Source organism: Bacillus rossius, chromosome 1 (assembly GCF_032445375.1).
Source record: "Bacillus rossius redtenbacheri isolate Brsri chromosome 1, Brsri_v3, whole genome shotgun sequence".
NCBI classification, from domain to species: Eukaryota; Metazoa; Arthropoda; class Insecta; order Phasmatodea; family Bacillidae; genus Bacillus; species Bacillus rossius.
The window spans coordinates 116,165,361-116,185,399 of record NC_086330.1 but is presented as its reverse complement, the minus strand read 5'-3'; the positions used below and the strand labels follow the sequence as shown (position 1 = coordinate 116,185,399).

Sequence of the window (20,039 nt, the reverse complement as noted above, 5' to 3'; positions counted from 1 at the left end):
AAATGCAGACCAGTCCCATTTGCAATAAGGGACAAGGTAGGGGATGCAATCGACAAGCTGGTGATGCGAGGAGCTTATGATGCAGTGCCGTATTCATCGTGGGCGACACCTGTCGTGCCTATTATGAAATCGGATGGGTCCATTCGCATATGTGCTGACTACAAGGGCACAATCAATCCAGCATGTAAGACAGAGTGTTATCCATTGCCGACCATCAACGAAGCTCTGGCATCGCTGGCAGGGGGGAAATATTTCACGAAGCTGGACTTGGAGGATGCCTACATGTAGGTTGGAGTCGACGAGGGAACGGCAGATTTGTTGACTGTCAATACCATCAAGGGACTTTTTAAGGTCCGCCGATTACAGTTTGGAGTGAGCAGTGGCCCTGCCGTGTTCCAGAGGCTCATGGAAACACTCTTAGCAGGAGTAGAAGGGGTGGTAGTGCTACTGGACGATGTGTTAATAGCGGGCCCAAATGAAGAAGAGCACTGGACACGTGTAGCGGAGGTAGTGGCAAGGATAGACAAGGCTGGGTTACGGTTGAAGAAGTCCAAGTGTGTTTTTGCATCCGCAGTGGTGAATTTTCTAGGATATAGGATAGATGTGGAAGGGATGCATCCCACACACGACAAAGTGGAAGCAATCCGTAGGGTACCAGTGCCCCAAAACAAGAAGGACCTGCAGTCTTTTTTGGGCTTGCTCAATTTCTATGAGCGGTTTTTGAAAGATAAAGCTAGTGTTTTGCAGACACTACACCGACTGCTTGATGGAAACGCTGCCTGGAAATGGGAGACACAGCATGCAGCTGCATTTACCAAGGCCAAGGAATTGCTACAAATAGACTGTGTGCTGGTCCATTATGACACCACAAGACCTCTGGTGCTAACATGCGACGCCTCAGAGTATGGTGTGGGTGCAGTGTTGGCACACCTCATGGACGATGGTGAAGAGAGACCGGTGGCATTTGGGTCGCGGACACTGCAAAAATGTGAGCGGAAATATGCGCAGATCGACAAGGAAGCCCTGGGGTGACTAAATTTCATCAATTTTGGCAGGCAGATCATTTACAGTGGTGACGGACCACAAGCCATTATTACGACTTTTGGATCCCAAGTGCCCAACCCCGGACATACTGTCACCTCGCATGTTACGGTGGAGTCTGTTGCTGGGCATGTATGACTACACCATCATGCATAAGCCAGGGGTTCGGATTGGACATGCAGACTCCTTGAGCTGGTTGCCACGGCCGACATCACCAAGGGAAGTTCCGGCAGTGGCAGATATCCTGATGTTTGAAGCAATGCCGGACGCCCCCTTGGACGCCCAGGCCATGGCATGATGCGTGAGCGAGGATCCAGTGTTGAAGAGGGTGAAGCATTTTGTGTTGCATGGATGGCCACAAGAACTACCAAGTGAGGAGATTCGACCCTACTGGAACCACCGGTTAGAACTGTCAGTCTACCATGATTGTGTGCTATGGGGAACTCGGCTGCGAAGTAGCCTCCTAGGAATGTTACATGCATCACATGATGGAATGGTGCGCTCAAAGGCCATAGCTCGAAGCTACATCTGGTGGCCAAAACTGGACGAAGACATTGAGGAGATTGTAAGCCATTGCCAGATATGTCAGGCTGAACGCAGGGCACCAGCAAAGACCCAGGTGCCATGGAGCACGTCCCAGAGACCATGGTCCCGTCTGCATGTTGATTTTGCGGGGCCCTTTCAAGGGAAAACATTTCTGGTTGTCATTGATGCCTTATCAAAATGGCCAGAGGTACGGTTGGTGCCGTCAATGTCATCTGCTATAGTGGTGCAGGAGCTGAGGAGTATGTTTAGTAACCATGGTATTCCGGACATTGTGGTGTCTGATAATGGGACTGCCTTTGCTTCTAGTGAAATGAAGACCTTTCTAGAGAAGAATGGAGTCATCTACAAGTATACGCCCCCATACCATCCGGCCAGTAATGGACAAGCCGAGCGAACGGTGCAAACTGTCAAGGACAAGTTGAAGAAGTTGAAAGCAGGCGACTGGAATACGAGATTACACAGACTGCTGTTTTCGTTGCGCACAACTCCCAGTATGGTCACGCAGAAAACGCCTGCCAAACTCTTGATGGGTCGGAAGCTGCAGACGGTTTTCGACAAGCTGCACCCGCAGTCGCTGTCGGGTGCGGGAAAAGGGTTAGTGGAGGACGGGTGTGATGGTAAAATGAGACAGTTTAGTGAAAAGGACCCAGTGTTAATACACAACTATCATGGTGGCCACAGAAATCTGATTTCTAGATTCAAGAACATTTCCAGGATTTCAAGGACATATAGCCAATTTTCAAGGACAACGGCAATTAAAATAGAATAAGAAATCTCTGTGCAGATTTTGCCATTCAATAAGGTAATATAATAAATTCAATCAGAAAAACATCAGCTAATAGTACATATCTAAAAAAAATTTAAGTACATATAAAAGAACAAAGTTGTAGGTAACTTACCCAAAAAAAAAATTCTGCAAACGAGGTTACATAACAATTTGTTCACATAGAACACCTGTTCTTTAGGTCTACTTCAAAGCACTTATTTTGTCGTCAAAAGCAGCTGCAATTTTTCTTGCGTCTTCAAGAACCTTCATTTTTTTGTTCATCAATTCTTGTAATTTGATATTCTTTCTCTTCTTTTCCTTTTCCTCATCTTTAGCAGATTCTTCTTTACACTGAAGAGATTTCTGAGCCTCCTTGTACCTTTCTCGTGCATTTTTGGCATAGTGAATCAACGATTTTGAAATCTGCATATTTTCTACTCCTCCAGCATTCATGACCGAATCATACACAAGCCTCTGGGCAGTAATTGACTCTTCTTTCATATTTTCAATCAATACTTCTTTGTTAACAGAAAATCCCCTCTCAAGTGCCGCATTTCCATGGGACAATATAAGAATCATCTTCATGAACTTGCCCAAGTATGCACAGTGTGGGAAGAGTGGCAATATCTTCTGTAACCACAGGTGGTCAAGCCTATCTTCATTTCTTGAATATGAATTCAGCAACGAATTGACCTCGTCAGCCACAAATAAAGTTTGGAACTGCCTCTGAACTTTGTCTGCTGTTGTTCCAGTTAACCACTTATTTTGTACAAAAATGTCCAAAGTGGAAACCAGCCGCTACTCTCTGACAGTTGGCTTCTTTGAAACATTAGGATCAAGAAAAGAGATACCCTTGGTAAGTTTGTACTTGAGTGGTGAATGCTCTATGAATTTTTTGCAAAGTTTTACCAAAATAGTGCAACAGTCTTTTCTAAAACCTAAAACATCACAAAGTTTCAAATCTTTTGTAAGACGCAGAGCATCTTTAGTAGCAAAGCCAAGTTTTATATCTTTGATGTTTAGCAAGTTTTCTTTCTGGGAAAGATCAACAGAACAAAAATTTTGAGCAGAATCAATTATCTCTGGCTTTACAAACCTTTCCATAAGACACTTTAAAATGTTTGTAAGAGATTCAAACAGGAAGGGAGCAAGAGGAGCATTAGACTGAAATTCACTCAGAAAACCTTCAAGATCACTAGCAACAGATAAAAAAAATGCTAGCTTTGCTCTTAACAGAACATCCTGCATTTTACTAGCTACAGTTTTGAAACTGTTACAGTTTGGGACCTTCTTGTCTCGCTTCACACCTTCTACAAATGCAATGATGTGGGGTAGTATTTCTATGGCATGCAGAGCTACGTGTTTATTCTCCAACCATCTTACTTCACAAAATTTGAGCGGAAATTTCTTGGAACGAGAATAATGTGTGAAATCTGCTCTGCGTGCAGGAACATTGTGAAACAGGTTATAGGCTGCTCTTAAGAAATTTATAATGTCCCACTGAACTGCTTTCATTCCAGTCTTGAATGCACCATGGAGGACATGGAGGCCACATGAACCTATGTTCAGCAATGTTGGAGAATCTGGTTCAGTTTTCAAAAACTCTTGTAAATCTCTGAGGAATTTAATGTTTACATTGGGACCATCCATGGAAATTTGTAATAACTTGTGGAGGTTTAGGTCTTCAATTGCATTTGTGAAAGCATTCAATAAATCTGATGCGCTAACATGACCCAGAAATTCAGATTTAAGGTAACGAGTCAAAACCTCATTAGAAGAGCTGTCCCAAAACCTCACACTTATATCTAATTGACACTTCTGAGAAACCTTGTTCAGCGACTCGTCAAATCCTAACACTAAATATTCGCACTTCCCGCACATCGTAAAAAGCTCATGTTCAAAATACTTTGCGATTCCATGTACTATTGTGTAACCCAATTTTGTTCTGCCTAATGTAATTTTCTGTGCAATGTCAGAATCTGGAAACATAATTTTATATAGTGAGGCACACACTGCACTTCCTCGGACAGATAAATGCTTAGTTACAGTATTAAGACACCATATTATTTCTGCTTTTGATACATTTTCACCAACAACGAAAGAGTTAATCGAGCCAGGTGAACTAGAATGTGAGACACAACTGGCTGACAATGGTAACGTGGCAATTGTACATTCAGGCAGGTTGCTTCCACTATATGATGATTCAACATTAAGTTCTGATGCTGCAGAAGTTGATGCACGTGTCACAAAGTTTTTAATATTACATGATGCAGATTTTGATTCCTGTGCATTTTTATGAGATTTGGCCACCATATGAGATTTTAAAGCGGATCTCCCCATGCTTGCTATAGAAAAAAATTTAATTGCAGAGCTGACATTTTGCCACTGAACTATCACTCTCTACTTTTCTCAGCCATGGCGAAAACAACGGGTCATGCAACCGTGATATTTGGAACGAAGTTGTCCGAGCTGAAGACATTGTAGAAATACCTGAAAACCAAGCAAAAAAATTCAACTGTTGCAATACGAATACCCACTTCATGGATATACTATAGTACATGAGCACATAAGCCCAAAATATGTCTCGAAATTTGTATGTATAGGTATGATTTTTAACATTTAGTTAAGTTATGATAATTAAACCAGCCAACAATTATACAGTATACTTCCGATTATCCGGGTGCAGATTAACCATGCCATATTTCACTTTACAAACCATAAAAGCAAAAATAATTTTTAACCTTTTATTTCCGTGATGGTAACGGCACTTGTGTAACATTAAATACATAAAACGCAATGATTTAGTAATGCAACAAATTAATAATGTAAAGTATCAACAAACAGTATTTTTCTCTTACCTCCAAAGCTATTCGCTTCCTTTATTTCATAAATATTTCCGACAGAGTGCAAGTATTATGCAAATGTTTATATGTATTTAGCCATCCTGCATGTCAACAACAGCTCTAGAGACAAATGCCAGAAGCTTTTTGGGCTAGTTTACCTCACGGAAACGAGGATGCAGTATTGTCAATGGCAAATATGGTCAGACACGCATTTAGTAAACAAGCAGTGTCTGTAATTACATTACAGATTAAATAATCAATAATCTTTGTAATAAAAACAGCTTTAAGTTTTTGATATTTAAATTCTTATTAAAACTGAAATATAACGTCTATATAAACACCTAACGTTTGCATCTCAGAAATGTTGGTACTTGCTAGCGCCTATAATGGAACAAAAAAAGTTATACCCAGGGCCCAAGCTTATTATGTAAACAACGTTGTTCGTGAAGTTTTAATTTTAGGCTGCTTAATCTGTAAATGTTATTCAACATTAATTTTAAAGCGCATAAAATGCATCTAGATGTGTACTAGTACCGTACCGTACATTAATTTTAATATGAGTTGTCTCTTTATCAAAACGGTAGTCAGCAATCACAATTACGTAGGCTATTTGGGAAACAAATTATTTTGATTAAACTACATGCTCTCTTACGGAAAAAAAGATTAGCATTGTTTTCATTAATGATGTTTTACTGGAATTAATTAGGGTGTTACTTTGAAGGACGGGTGTTACCGTATTTTTAAAGATAGTCGGGATAAAAAATGTATTTTGTACTTTGCTTTAACCGTGTTTTCAAATTATCTATGGACCATCTTGCCAGTTATTACACCAGAAAATCGGGAGTCTACTGTATAACGGATTATGTTATCGTCTCAAATGCTATAAATTTACTGACGTTCATTTATGGAACACAAAAGTGTAACATGAATCGATTGTTATGGTCAATTGGAGAGGCAATTTACGCCGGTAGGTACATATTTTTAAGCGCTACATTTTTCTGTTTAAAACACCGTAGTAAAAATAACAGCGTAATAGACATACTTACCAATGCCGGGCTAGTGGCACAATCCAAATCACAAACTGCAGCGTGCGCGTGGAGTCTAATTTTTTACCAAAGCTATCACCAAATTAAATGACACACACATCACATCACATCACCAACTCGCAACACTTTAATGTGAAACCTTTAGTCCCCGATTTTAACTGCAACATAATTCATACTGAAACAAGATTAGCATTTACAGCGTACACGTAGGCTAATGTACTTCAGTCGACAGAATATGCCAAACGCCATTTTGTAACGGCAACGACTCTGCAATGGTAATGGTCGAAATATATCGATCTTTAACTTCGATAGTAGTTTGTGTTGTCTTTTGAACGGTTTCAAAGAAACGGTCAATCAAAATTTTAAAAAATCAAGGACAAATATAAAAATTCAAGCATTTTTCCCGCTTTTTTAAGGGCATATCAAATTCAAGGGCAATTCCCGCTTTTCAAGAATTCAAGGACGAGTGGCCACCATGAACTATGGAGTTGGACCCAAGTGGGTCCAGTTACATACCAAGTTCAGGCTGGAGGTCATATGGCACGGAGACATGTTGATCAGATGGTGCGACGCAATATCGCTACACGACTCCAGGGGAGCTCGAGGTTACCAGTGGGAGGAGCATCTGGGACACGGCCCCGAGAGCAGGAAGAATCGCTCCAGCAAGCTGTCCATCGGGGGAGATCAGAGCTTCAGCAGCAACCACAGAGGCCTCCAAGCAGTACAGCGACACAACCAGGATCATCTGGTACGAGGATGAGTGGCAGCCAGATGCCCCTCCAGCGAGCGGCCGGTTCCCTAGTGTTGGGGGACTGCGAGTCACCATTTTTGGGGTTTCCTAGTGACTGCGGGTCGGCAGCTGCAGTCGATCATGTTCGTCCAGGGCAGCAAACATCTGAGGAGCTTGCGGGAATCTTGGAGTTCTCACTGCAGGGGACCCAGGGACAGCCCCAGGAGCTGAGTAACTTGCCAACGAGGGTGAGGGAGCGATCCACACGAGTCAAGAAAACACCAAGAAACTTGAGTGACTACGTTCTCCATTGTGTATAACAATATGTACAAATGCTTAGGGTAAAAAATCACTTGGAGGGAAGGACTGTTATGTACTTTCAGCTCGGTTGGTAAGGCTGAGAGTGTTGTGTTGTCTATGGTTCGTTAGTCAGCAGCTGGCATCATGGCTGATAGCTCGTCAGATAACCTGTGTAACCAATGTATCGTGTAATGCAGACACAGTACGTGTAACGGGTACATAAAAATTTGTTTACGTGCTTAGGTAAATTTTTTTTCTCTGTGTAAAACTTAAAAACGCGATCCTTGAATTTTTTGTCATTAATTCCTCAAATTACTACGATCAACGAAATTTCGTGCTGATGAATTCACCTTTAAAAATATAATAATAATATGGGCACATTTTAGTTAAATCCACTAGTCATAAAAGCATGTAAGTTAAGATACCATGCTTACTTTTATGGAGCCCTTGGAAGTCTGAAGACGAAGACATCTGGGTTGACATGAACATTATTCGCACATGCAGACACAAAACATTGATGACTATACTTTGCCATGATAATGGCAGTTTTAAGAACCAGTTAATAATTTCTATAAATTTAAATAACTAACAACACAATACCAGCCAAAATTACCCAGAAACACACTAAAAAAGTTGCCAAAACAAAGCAAACAGGACCTACGGAAACAAACTGGTATTAAAATTAAAAGTTGGAAAAAATATTTTGATATTTATAAGGATATTTGTATACATACGTACAACTTAAATATAAAAAATATGATTTTACAACATACTAAATTAAAATACGAATTATAATTAATTTAATTTAAAGTTCGTAATGAGTAGTTAGTTGGCAGCTGCTGCCATCTACTGGATGTCCAAAAAAGTTGATCAAGGAACCAATCTACCCATTTAAGTTCCACCCCCCTGGACACCGGCGTGCAGCTGGGTTAAGGCCAAGGTCGTGTGACGTAACATCTCCCTAGGCTTACTGCGCCTTGGCAGCAGATGGATAAAAAATTGTAAACTCCCCATTATTTGTGTTAATTGGGACCCGCCGATGCCCGGATAATTGAAATCCTGTAAAAAAAAAATAAACCCGGATAGGTCACGGTAAGGGCCGTCTTCGAATTAGTGTCTCAGCTTAAAAAAATACGGCACTGCCTAGCCATTAGTTCACGGTCATTTATAACAGTCGAAGAGAGAAAGATAAGATCATGCTGACCTTGCACACTGAACCATCCATGTACCGTCTTCACACGTAACAATTTCTGAAGATAACAACAATGAATTATTGTGTCTCTTTCTTAGAAGTGAAAGTTTGCTGGTAATTTTACCTTTGTTGAGATAAATAAGACGGTCATAGAGTTTATCCCTCACAAATCTCATAATGCAATGTATTTCTACATCAAGTCTTTTCTGTTTTTTTCCTCCCATGTAAATGTGTTTTATCACTCCATGCATTCACTCCAGGTGCATGTTGGTATTGAGGCCAGCGTGAAGACGATAACAATAGGCCCAACTTGCAACAGATTCTCTGTACTCGTTTTCAAAGTAAAGGCCAAATTCTTTAGTTTCAGGGTCACTCTGTAAGTCTATCAAAGCCTGTTAAAACATAGAAGAAAAAGCATTCTTATCTCGCTCTTCGAGTAGTGTTCGGAGGAGCTTGTATGTTTCAGCTTGCTTCTCGCGGCTTTTTACTTTACAAAGGTTCTTTCGCCAAGCTCGATCTACATGCCATGTACAAAATAAGCGAAATCTAGGTGGCTTCATTACTTTCATCCATGCATTGTAAAAGGATTGTGCCATATCTGACATGAATACGCTTGGTTCGAGTGAGATAAAAATTTTGTTTTTAATAATTGAAATAAATATTTCAATTATATGTACATCGCTTCTATTCAAAAACATGAATGTGCATGGAAAACCTTGTAGCATGTTATCCAGTACCAAAACTGTTGTCATTTCGAATCCGTACGAATTCAAACCATGTGTGCTGTCAAAGCATATACAATTACTCCCGTACTTCTTGAGCAGCTCCTGTTGCGCTTCGTTCATAATTATAAGAACAAAATCATTCTCGTGTAACTGAGGGTGTGTCTCTAAAAGAACGTCCTGAGGTTTGTAAAAACAAACTAAGTTCCCTACAGCCTCAATCTTGTGAATCCACGATTCAACACTCGTGCAGTCATTGTTGTGACGCACAGCTTCGGTTTTCAGATTATACTGCTGTTCTATGTTGAAGAGGTCTTTCCTCGTTAAAAGGTGTGTGCGTTTTATTTGGTCGTGGGTAATAGAATCTCTAATTTCATAGAGTATTATGTCAAATGAAATCTTCATAGCAATCTTACTTGCGATGTCACATCTTTCAGGTTCGGAGAGCCTCAAGCGACCTATGTCGGACTGGTGGCCAACGTGTGTTTTACAAAATAGAGCTATTACTTAATTTGAAGTATTGAATGTAACGTCAGGACAGTGCAGTTGCAGGACAGTGACCATTTATTTTATTAGTTCCCAGAACTTTCTCGTGTCTCTTGTCTTTACTTTCCGACCTAAAATAACCATCACGATAGCACACAAACGTCATCTTTGTGGAACCATCTGTTTTACATGTGTTTTTGACCGCCTTGTAACAAACTTGCAAGCCTCATCTTTCTCTGTTTTCCTCTTCCAAGCATAAAAATCCCGTTCATTAGAAAATTCAAGTGATTCCTTTGCAACAGAAATATCATGCTGCCTAGTATAGTGCTGTACAATGTCATCTTTCGTTGTAAACATGTCAGGTCAAAGCTGGCATTTTACACGAAAATTAACATCTCGCTTCAAATTCTTTGCTTCAATATGACGTTTAAGGGAAAATTTATGATCACTTTTATAATCGCAAACATCACAATAAAATGCATAATGTGAATCGGAATGTACTGATTTTATGTGATGTGTCAGCGTTCTGTTGTGACTAAACATCTTACTGCAACTATCACACTTGAACTCAGTCATCACGTAAAACTCATCAGATAACTGGCCTTAAACATTAAAACTACTGTTCACCTCACAATAATAACTCCAAGAAACACTGACCTTGCAATTCCTACAGAAAGCACACAATATTTTGCGACCGTCTCTTAGCGGTACGTATGTAATGAATGTTCCACACGAGAATAGCATTGTCGAAAACCAGCCAGCACACTAACATTCCCACCTTTTACTTTCACCATACCCCTTTTTTGGCCTGGGCCTGGTCAGGTACGCTGACTCCCCCACCCCCTTTAACTTGACCTTTTTTTTTTCCACTAATGTTAATCCTGCCCCTCCTTTTTTCGTCAGGAGTGTTGGGTGTGCCGAGCATACCCGAGGCTAGCCGAAGATGCGGCACAGTTGTCAGCGGCTAGACACAAGTCCCTTCGTCCAGCCGAATGCCAGCCAGACACGTCACTCGCCAAGCGCCTGCCGTGCGTTGGCGGGCGGAAAGTAACTCAGCAGCGTGTGAAACAACATTCAAACAAACGGGAGACGGGAAGCAAAAGTCAGGACATCCCCCTCAATTTTAAAGAGTGACAAATGTGACAGCTGAAAGGGGGGTGACACAAAGGGTCGGTACAAACAGTGATGCAGAGTTTGGCGGCCCACGCGATGGCTTGCAGTGTTTGCTGGCCGCTGGCCCGCGTGACAGTAATTTTAAGCGCTGACAATTTTTACTTCTCTTTTTTTTCTGCACTTTTAAATCGTCCCGGATTATTCAATTCCCGAATTAGCGCATCACAGATTAACGAAGTTCTACTGTATTAACATTGGCAGCAAGTGATGTTGAAATATAAATTGCAGCATTAAATTTGGAGATAATTCCTGTATTAATTAACAAACAATTTCTTACTTCACCATTACAGTGGATATTTGTATAGTTTGTGATACACATATAGTAAAATTTCTTAATATGTTGTTCCTACCGTTTGTATGTATATACTTAAGTGGAGTCAGACATTTGTAAAAAAAAAAAAAAGTGGGTAAGTGATAATTTTTTTTTATCACATGGTCATATGTATGTAGCTTATTTTAATTAGTCACCAAGGTGTGCTTATTATTCTGGTTAAACAATTTATTTACTTAAGGCTTGGTCTCACAAAGAAAGTTTGTGATTTAATTTTTATGGGATTACATTGCGCTAAGGGCTACCGCTGTAAACTAAGTGTAATACAATGGGTGTAGAAAGTTGCACAAGCGTTAGTAATTTTCATCAATTGTGTGACTTACTATACTCATTAGTAATTATCTGTCGAGATATTTGTTGATGGAACAACAAATACAAGAAAGGTGTTGTTTTAAATTTACAGAAATATCTTTAAAAAAAATAAAGTATGGCTTATGAAACAGAGCCATAAAAATACTAAATGCAGTTAAATTAACTAATAAAGCACGTACTAACCTTTCTATTGAAGTTTGAACCAGATTGAGATGGCGTAGTGGTAAGTCACTGGGCACATTACAGAGGATCCAGGTTCTGGTCCCAGGGCAGCCATCTTGATTTTCTGTTTTCCATGGTTTTCTGAAATCACTCCAGGCTAATGATGGAATGGATCCTTACAATAGGCAGCGGCTGTTACATTCCCCAACATCCCTGTTCTGTGTTGCAGTGTGTTATGGTCTCTGATGATGTCAATATGGAAGAAATGTTAACACCCAAATTTAAAAAAAGCTTAAATGGTTAAGTGGGGTTTCCCTCTTCTTCCGACAGATCTACCACTGTATTGTTAAGAGGCCGCTGAGATCGGCATGCCAGCCTTGTGGGTTTCCTAGGGAAAACTCTGCCTCCTGGAGTGGGCACGACTCAGTTAGTGCCTGCCCCTTCACTTAACATTAGCCTGGCCACCCTACTGTCTAGGGGGTTCTGCAGGTACCCAGAGCACAGTTATGTGAAGGTGCCATTGTTCTTTCAGCTTTGAGTGTTAAGTCATGGGACTTTGATGATGTGACACTTCTAAGCATTGTGAGTCCTTTCCTTAAAGGTACCCAATAAGTATTAAATACGGGGCCGACCCGCATAGAGAGAGACTGATGGCAATACTAGTGAATCTTCAGAGACACTAGACTGAAATGAAAAGGGTGAGTGAACCCTTTACAAACGACAGCATGCAACGAGCAACAGTCTTCATTACAAGGATCGAAGAATCTGGAAAGGTGTTGCGGGGTGATGGATAAGTGAGTTATGCAAAACAGTGTGTTGGGACCGAGGTGCGTTGTAAGAGATGAACAATAGAGGAGCCACTGTCGAGCAGTTCCAGGGGGGAGAGTAATTAGTGGACTTATTAAAGTGTGTTTTATTTCTGGACATTAATTCATTTCATTTTAATTTATGAAATAGTGTAAATATTATTAAATAAATAAATTATAATTAATGAATTTGGACTATTCTTTAGGGACCTGTATTCCCACTAGTAACAGTATGTAGGGTCTGATTATAATTGGGCATACATTCAGAAAACATTTATCCTATTGCTTTTTTATTGAAACACAAAAAATTGTATTGTAAGTGCAGCCTAATAGTTTTTGTTAACGTGTGCAGGACTTGAAACCAGCTAATCTTCTGGTGAGCAGAGATGGTGTTTTGAAGATCGCAGACCTCGGACTGGCGAGGATATTCTGGAGCGAGACGCGCCCTTACTCCCACCAGGTGGCTACGCGGTGGTACAGGGCCCCGGAGCTGCTTTATGGTGCACGCCACTATACGCACGCCGTCGACCTGTGGGCAGTGGGCTGCATATTGGCAGAGATGCACAACCGACACCCTCTCTTCCCAGTAAGATATCACTGTTGTACTTGAGTCATAGAGAAAGATAGGACCTAGTTGGTTCATTGTAAAACTGACACAAATGCAACCTGAGTACATTTTATTCTTATCACCTCTTCTGTTGTTTTGCTTGATTCCAACCAATGGTGAGATTTAAATTGATTTGGATCAAGTGACCTATTTACATCTATGTGAAACTAAAACTTTTTTGCATTGGTTAGATGTAAGACACTAGACTCGTGTTCACATTTCAGTCTGGTCGTCCTTATTTTGGTTCCCAAAAAAAAAAGATAATTTTGGAAGGTTTCTTTTTATTGGCCATATCTGATTCTTTCCACAGCATCTTTGAATTGTGTGTTTGCATATCAAGTGTGTCTAATGGCCTTGTTGACAAGACGTAGAAATTCTTGTTATAAAAAAAATTATTTAATTTTATCTTTCCATTGATTCTCCATTTTTTAGGCACAAAGGGTGTAAATAATATTTTTCAAAAAAAAGGTTTTATGTTTATTAGTTCTAATATTAATAGGCTCTCACCATCAGGAAAAAATAACTCATTGTTTCAAACAGTTATTTATCCACAAATATTCAAACAGTTACTAATCCTAAAATATTTACTGTTAAGCCAAAAAATGTATTGCAAAAGTTTTACTGCATTTAGTTGCTAATCATTTCCAATTTTCAATATGGTAGTGGTCAATAATTAATTATTTCAAATCATAGTTGCAAATGTGATCAAACTAACTGCAGCCAAATATGATGAATTTTTGAATAACAGTCACAATATATTTGTGCCCTAATAGTGGCAAAAATTAAAAATTAAAAAAATAGTTATGAAGAAGCATATGAAATTCTATTATGTAGGAGACATCTTCCTTAAAAAGGTTTCACTGTTATTTCTAGAGGATTATAATGGAAAGTGCCAGAATACTCAAATGTCTGTAGGTCATGAAATTCTTGAAAAAGTAACTAAACAAAAAGACTGTTAACAAGAGCCAGAAAATTTTTTCCAAAATAAAGGCTAGCAGTGAAAGTTAAAAGACTTTAATTTCTACAAGCATTTTGCTAACTTAAGTTTGTTGGAGATTGTCCACTTAAATTATGTGGAAATTATCCTTGAATACAGTTTAGCTTTCTGATATAATAATTGGGACATTCCTGTGAATAGTAGATCTATTTCAAATCATATTTAATGTGTATTAACAAGACACTGTGTGGTTGTAAAATGTTTTACTAAGAGGTCCTAAAAAGTTCTTAGATTCTTTCACCAAGTATTTGTAAAAACCCTGATACTGTATCTTTGTTTTGTGTGCATGAACATGTTTGACTTAATTTGTGTTCTAATATGGCCAAGCAAAAAGAGGATCGTCCATGACGTGCGCAGGGTGAGACGGACATCGAGCAGCTGGCCATCGTGGTGCGCACCCTGGGAACCCCGACCGAGGAGTCCTGGCCGGGGCTCACCAAGCTTCCGGACTACAACAAGATAACATTCCCGCACTCGCCCGGCTTGTCGTGGAGGAAGATGCTGCCCGGCGCCTGCCCCGAGGTGGTCGGTCTTGTGAGGAGATTCCTGTTGTACCCCGCCGGTCACAGGTTGCCTGCTGAGAAGGTCAGAGCCCGCAGTTTTGTGTTGTGCCACTCTGTGGTTAGACAGTTATTCAGTACCACAGCCATGTGGATTATCAGCCTTCAAATAGTTTTGACAAGAATACCTAGTGTGAAATGTAACATGATAGAAAACAAGAAACACTGTACTAAAACAAAAACTGTTGTTAACTAGAAAATTTGAGCAAACGTTTTAAAACCACCTGCAGTAGTGTGACCTGGTGGCCAACAGATGGAATCCACCTGAAAAATTCACACACGTGCATGTGCATGCATGCACATGCAGACTTGCCAACTTTTGAAATCCTCAATTAATAAAATACATAAAAAATTATATAACACGCGTAAACTGCTCGCGGTAATTGAAAAATTAATACACTTTCATGATAACACATTTTTTTTCTAGTACATAATTTAAATTATGTAATCGTTTTAACATACATTAACATTGCAGACCAAAACAATAATGCTCATTGTTTACCATTATGGAAACATTTTTGCTTAGTATCACATCAAAGAAAAAAACTTCGTTCCTTGTGGTACCCTACAAATCAACTGAGTGTACCTTTGTTACAATATACACTGATATCAGTTAACTTCCATGCTCCGTATACACAAAGGATTTAATTAAAACTACTTGCCAGAAATATATTAACTTTTTTTAATACTGTAAACAAAATTCCTAATATAGGATATAACTGATATGTATAAATACACTCACCAATTGAGTCGGGAATGTTTTCTTCAGATATGACTGAGTAAGTATAAGTAAGCACAAATAAACAAAAGAATAAAAATACACACAAAAATTGAAAAAACAAAAAGTCTGCACACACACAATTGCCTAGATTATTCTTTTTTTTAAAGATGCTGCAGTTGTTTTTTTGACCTTTCTTAAGAATTCTTCAGAAAACTGCTGTTCATAACAGACTCCTGTTTGGCTGCACTTAATTACAAGCATGCTTTCCAAGGACTGGACTGAAAGCTGTGACCTGAATTTTTTCATATTTTTTGTCACAAGACAACACGCTCTCACACTCCGCATTGCTGTGCGGGATAGTCAGTATTGAAAGCATAATTTTGGCTACTCTATCAAACTTTAGGAGTGTATCCAAGCCCACAATACCAGCTATTGTGGCCCATTTCACATCAACACACTCATCTGTACTCACAAGAGAAGAGATGTCTTCTAGCTGGAGAGCAGTAAACTGTTTGTGCAGCTCATCCATTGCAGCGTCAACCGTCTCATTCCCTTTCACTGGCAATATAAAAGGAAACATATCTATGAAATACCTAACATTATTAGCAAAGGCAGCATTTTCAATATCATCAATATTTGCAATTTCTGCTTTTTCAACAACTTTATTCTTCAACGGAAATTTGTAATGGATGTAATCACAGGCAGCTGTGAAATACTTCCTTACTGCAGTATAAAATTCAAGCTTCTCAGTATCAGCTAGTGAGTCAACAATTCTGGAAGTAGGGCAACCAATAACTAACTCTGAATCTTGTCTCTGATTTTCAAGATGATGATACCTGACTTCAAGTAGTGGCTTATTCTTGATTGCCACCGGTATTACACATTTTGAATACAGTTCCTGCAGCAGGCCGCAAAGCAAATTTCTCAAAATATGTATTTTTGGTGATGCTGACTGCAACAATACATTAACTTTGTCGAAAGTATGTGTAACATGAACTAAAAACAAACAGAATGCTTTATTTGATGGTGTAGACAAAAACATGAACAATTTTTCCTCGCGTGAAAGAGTGCTGCATTAATTTTTTAATGTTGATTTTGCTGATGAAACACTATTATTGAAGTTAGTGCACTTTTTTTGTACATTCCCATCCAGTTTCTGCTTCTTTGCAGCAGCTTGTGAGCTACTAAAGCTTGCTTGCTTCACTTCACATTTTTTTAAAAACAGTTGAGTACCTGATACTGATTTTCCACTCTCAGATGAATCACTAGAAGTTGCACACTTAGATTTCACTGGAACAATTTGTGTCGATATAGAAGTACTCTTTCCTAAATCACAACTTGGAATTTTGTAAGTCATCAGTGATGACTGCTGTTTCTGGACAGATACTTCATAATTAAAAAGACTCAACAGTGGCTCCCATTGCTCAAGTAAGCGAACTAAGCTTTTGGCAAGTGACAAGCATCTTGTACATATATGTTTCAATATCTTTCTTGCAATTTTTCTTTTCTTTTCACACTTTTTTCCAGAAAATAATAGATATCAACCAGAACATCTTCAATTTGACACGGGAGAGTAGCTGCTGCTTTCTCTGCGGCGAGATTGATAAGGTGGCGTGGACAACCTACAACAACAAGTTCTGCCCGACTCTCTTTTAAAACTGCTGCAACACCATTTTTGTGTCCCAACATTGCAGGGGCATTATCAGCAGAAAACGCAATTAGATTTTCTAACGGAATATTCAAACGTCGCAATTCTGAAATAACTAACCCCCCCAATATTTCTTCCAGTAGAATCTCCCTGGAGTACTGGTAATGATGAAAGCAACCTTGACACTATCATTTTCAAACTTGCATCACAAAATGCTACTGCTAGTGGATATATTTTGGAATCAGAGTCATTGCTGCCGTCGGTCGCGACTGAAAATGCCACAGTTTGTAAATTACAAACAATTTTATCAGTTGCATCTGTTGCCATTTCTTTCACGATAGCCGTCGACTTTGTTCTTGCACAACAAATTTTTTTTGCTACTTCAGAATTTGAAAACATTTTTCTGAATAACGGGCTGGCGTGATCCGAAACATTTAAAGGAATATTATGTTCAACCAAAAAGTTTGTAAACATAAATTCTGCGCATATTACAGCATCGCCTGTGCTGTTATTTTTAGCGAAATAACCACTAACCTTTGAACTGACTGCGACACTTTTAATATTTGCGAGATGTTTTGAACAGTTCACGTGGAGATTGATGTCATATCTTCCGCCATGCCCATGTTGATGTCGCATCTACACACTGAAAAAAATGTGAACTGTGTTCCCTTGCTTGATTTTAGAATACACGGAAAATCCCGCGTGTATGTATCGCGAAATGCCTGAGAATAATGTGTAACACGTTGCGGGGGCATTTTCTTCTTCACTTGATTCCACTTCCGTTTATTGTGCACATAACACGTTTTTATTAAAAACATGCAATAAATTTGTTTCCTAACATGTAATAAACAAATTCAAAATTGGCTCAACTTTAACTGAAGAATCACAACATACGCTAATGCACGACACCATCTTGCCAAACTAAAAATGCTATTTAAACTGGTTCGTGATTGGTTGTAAGTGCATCAATGTAACTCAGGCGGCCAATAAGGAAAGCTATACAATAGAACAACAAATTACGTGGTTCGCTGGCCTTCTACCAATAATATAACTCAATTACCGCACTCGTTTCCACAGCAACATCACATGGCAACAGCTTTCACAAACCATACAATAAAACATTTAAGGTCTGGTACTTAAAATTCGTATATTTTACGAAAAAATCGTAAAGGTTGGCAAGTCTGCACATGCATGCACACACGAGCGCACACATGTTACTAGCCTGGCCAAATAAATATGTTTTTCTAGCTTCTACAAAAAATTCAATAGCCACTCTTTAAAAAATTAAATTTGGAGAATTTAATGCTATTTGCCTGGTTTGTTGGTGCAAACATCAGTTCTTAGTTCAGATCTGTTATAATCATGTAGGCAATAGCCATGCAGGGAACAAACGTTTGCAACTTACTTCAATACTTTCATTCAGCTTTTAGTCAATTTTCAGTGTGTTGTTAAAAATGTGATTCTACCATAACAGTACATTATTTTTTCACAAGTGTATCATTAATCATTATTGTCGCAAAAGTTATAAAACCACTTTCACAAAAAAAGCCATTTGTTTGCTATTTGCAATTTGGAAGTTATTAAACACAGTAATTATCTAAAATTAAGTCTTCAATTGTGAGTGCTATAAACATACTAAAGGTACACAGTAACGTATATTAACACACTGTGTGTATTTCAGGCGCTGGTTCACCCATATTTCTTCACAGAGCCACTGCCCTGCCTGGTGTCTGCGATGCCGAAGCCAGAGGATGGCCACAGACAGAGGTTCAAGAGAACTGAATATAATGTAGACATGCCTGCCGACCAAATGTTCCAGGCGTTGAACAGCCTGCTGGCTGCACCGACAGATAATTAGTGGTTACGTGTGAGAGGAAATACCAACTGTGATTCATGTAAGACTCAGTGTACTTCTGACCAATATGTTCCTATGAACATGCATTTCCGAAGGGGAAAAGAGTGACAGATAGCTTACTTGCACTTCTATGTTCAGTGTTTTTTGAACTTTGTACCTGAAATTTTAAAAATAAATTTAATACTCTATTAATATTATGTACATAAATTATAGTTATGTTTATGTGCAGTGTTGCTAATTTATTATGTTACCTAAATAATGGTCATTTCTGTATGAAAAAGAAATGGCTTGTTTCTTTATTTAGAGTATTTATTTTCTGTTTATGTCCTCTCTTATGTGCATGTTTGATTAAAATTTTGCATAAAAAGTATTGTTGTTTAATGTACAAGTATTACCCTTCGGGCACTTTCTGTGCTCTGCTTTTGTACACCCCGGCATTTTTTTTGGTAAAAGAATGTGCACACTTTCTCATGCACCTTGACTAATGGCAAACTTGTGTTGAGTGAATAGTAGCTAATTATCCAAGTGACTTAATACCTGTACAAGGACTTGTATACTACAACTTGAAACTTCTGGGAACGTACATTGTTCCGACCTTGGCTTAGTGTGCACAATGTTGTGTTTCCACGTGTGACAACTTGGAGCGCTAAGTAAAGTTTTTTTATTGATTTATTTATTTCAGTTCTATTTATATTTAAAAATGAAGTTTTCTAACTTTGGTAACCTAATAGTAACCTTAACTTATGTAATTTATGCAAAATGGAAAATAATTATTTGGATGGTAAGAAATATGCTGCTTTGAGATTTCCATCAACCACCAAGGACTCAACATTTTTTTTAGTTTTTCTAGTAATTCGAGAGAGTTATGTAACAAAACAAAATATCTCATGAAATTCATCATTGCATGCTCATTAATAGGGTAAAGAAAATAAATTATGCATTATGCACAAAATTACAAAATTTTAATGTCTCAACTAAATGACTTGATCTTTTGTTAAGTGTATGTCCTGTGGTGTCTACTGCTTAGCTTTCACTTGCTATTTATATGAATGATTGTTTCCATTGTATGAGTAAAATTGTTATGTTAGGTCAATTTACACTGTAACAATGTATAAAACTTAGCTTTCCTACTCAATTTTACTAATCAATAAGCAATAAGGAGCCACTGAAAAGGGGGGGGGGGGGGTGAAATAGA

General features: G+C 38.8%; 1 protein-coding gene across 2 annotated transcripts in view; it reads left to right on the top strand.

Moving 5' to 3' along the window:
- Positions 1–19,511, top strand: part of LOC134542842 (cyclin-dependent kinase 20) — a 35,621-nt gene extending 16,110 nt beyond the window's left edge. Inside the window, exons 3-5 of one of the 2 annotated variants that reach the window (XM_063387410.1) lie at positions 12,809–13,042; positions 14,418–14,645; positions 18,671–19,511. In XM_063387410.1, coding sequence (XP_063243480.1) covers positions 12,809–13,042; positions 14,418–14,645; positions 18,671–18,847 — 639 coding nt within the window. In that variant the 3' untranslated portion in view covers positions 18,848–19,511. The remainder of the gene's footprint in view (positions 1–12,808; positions 13,043–14,417; positions 14,646–18,670) is intronic. The other variant, XM_063387419.1, reaches the window with a different exon arrangement.
- The last annotated feature ends 528 nt before the right edge of the window (positions 19,512–20,039 follow it).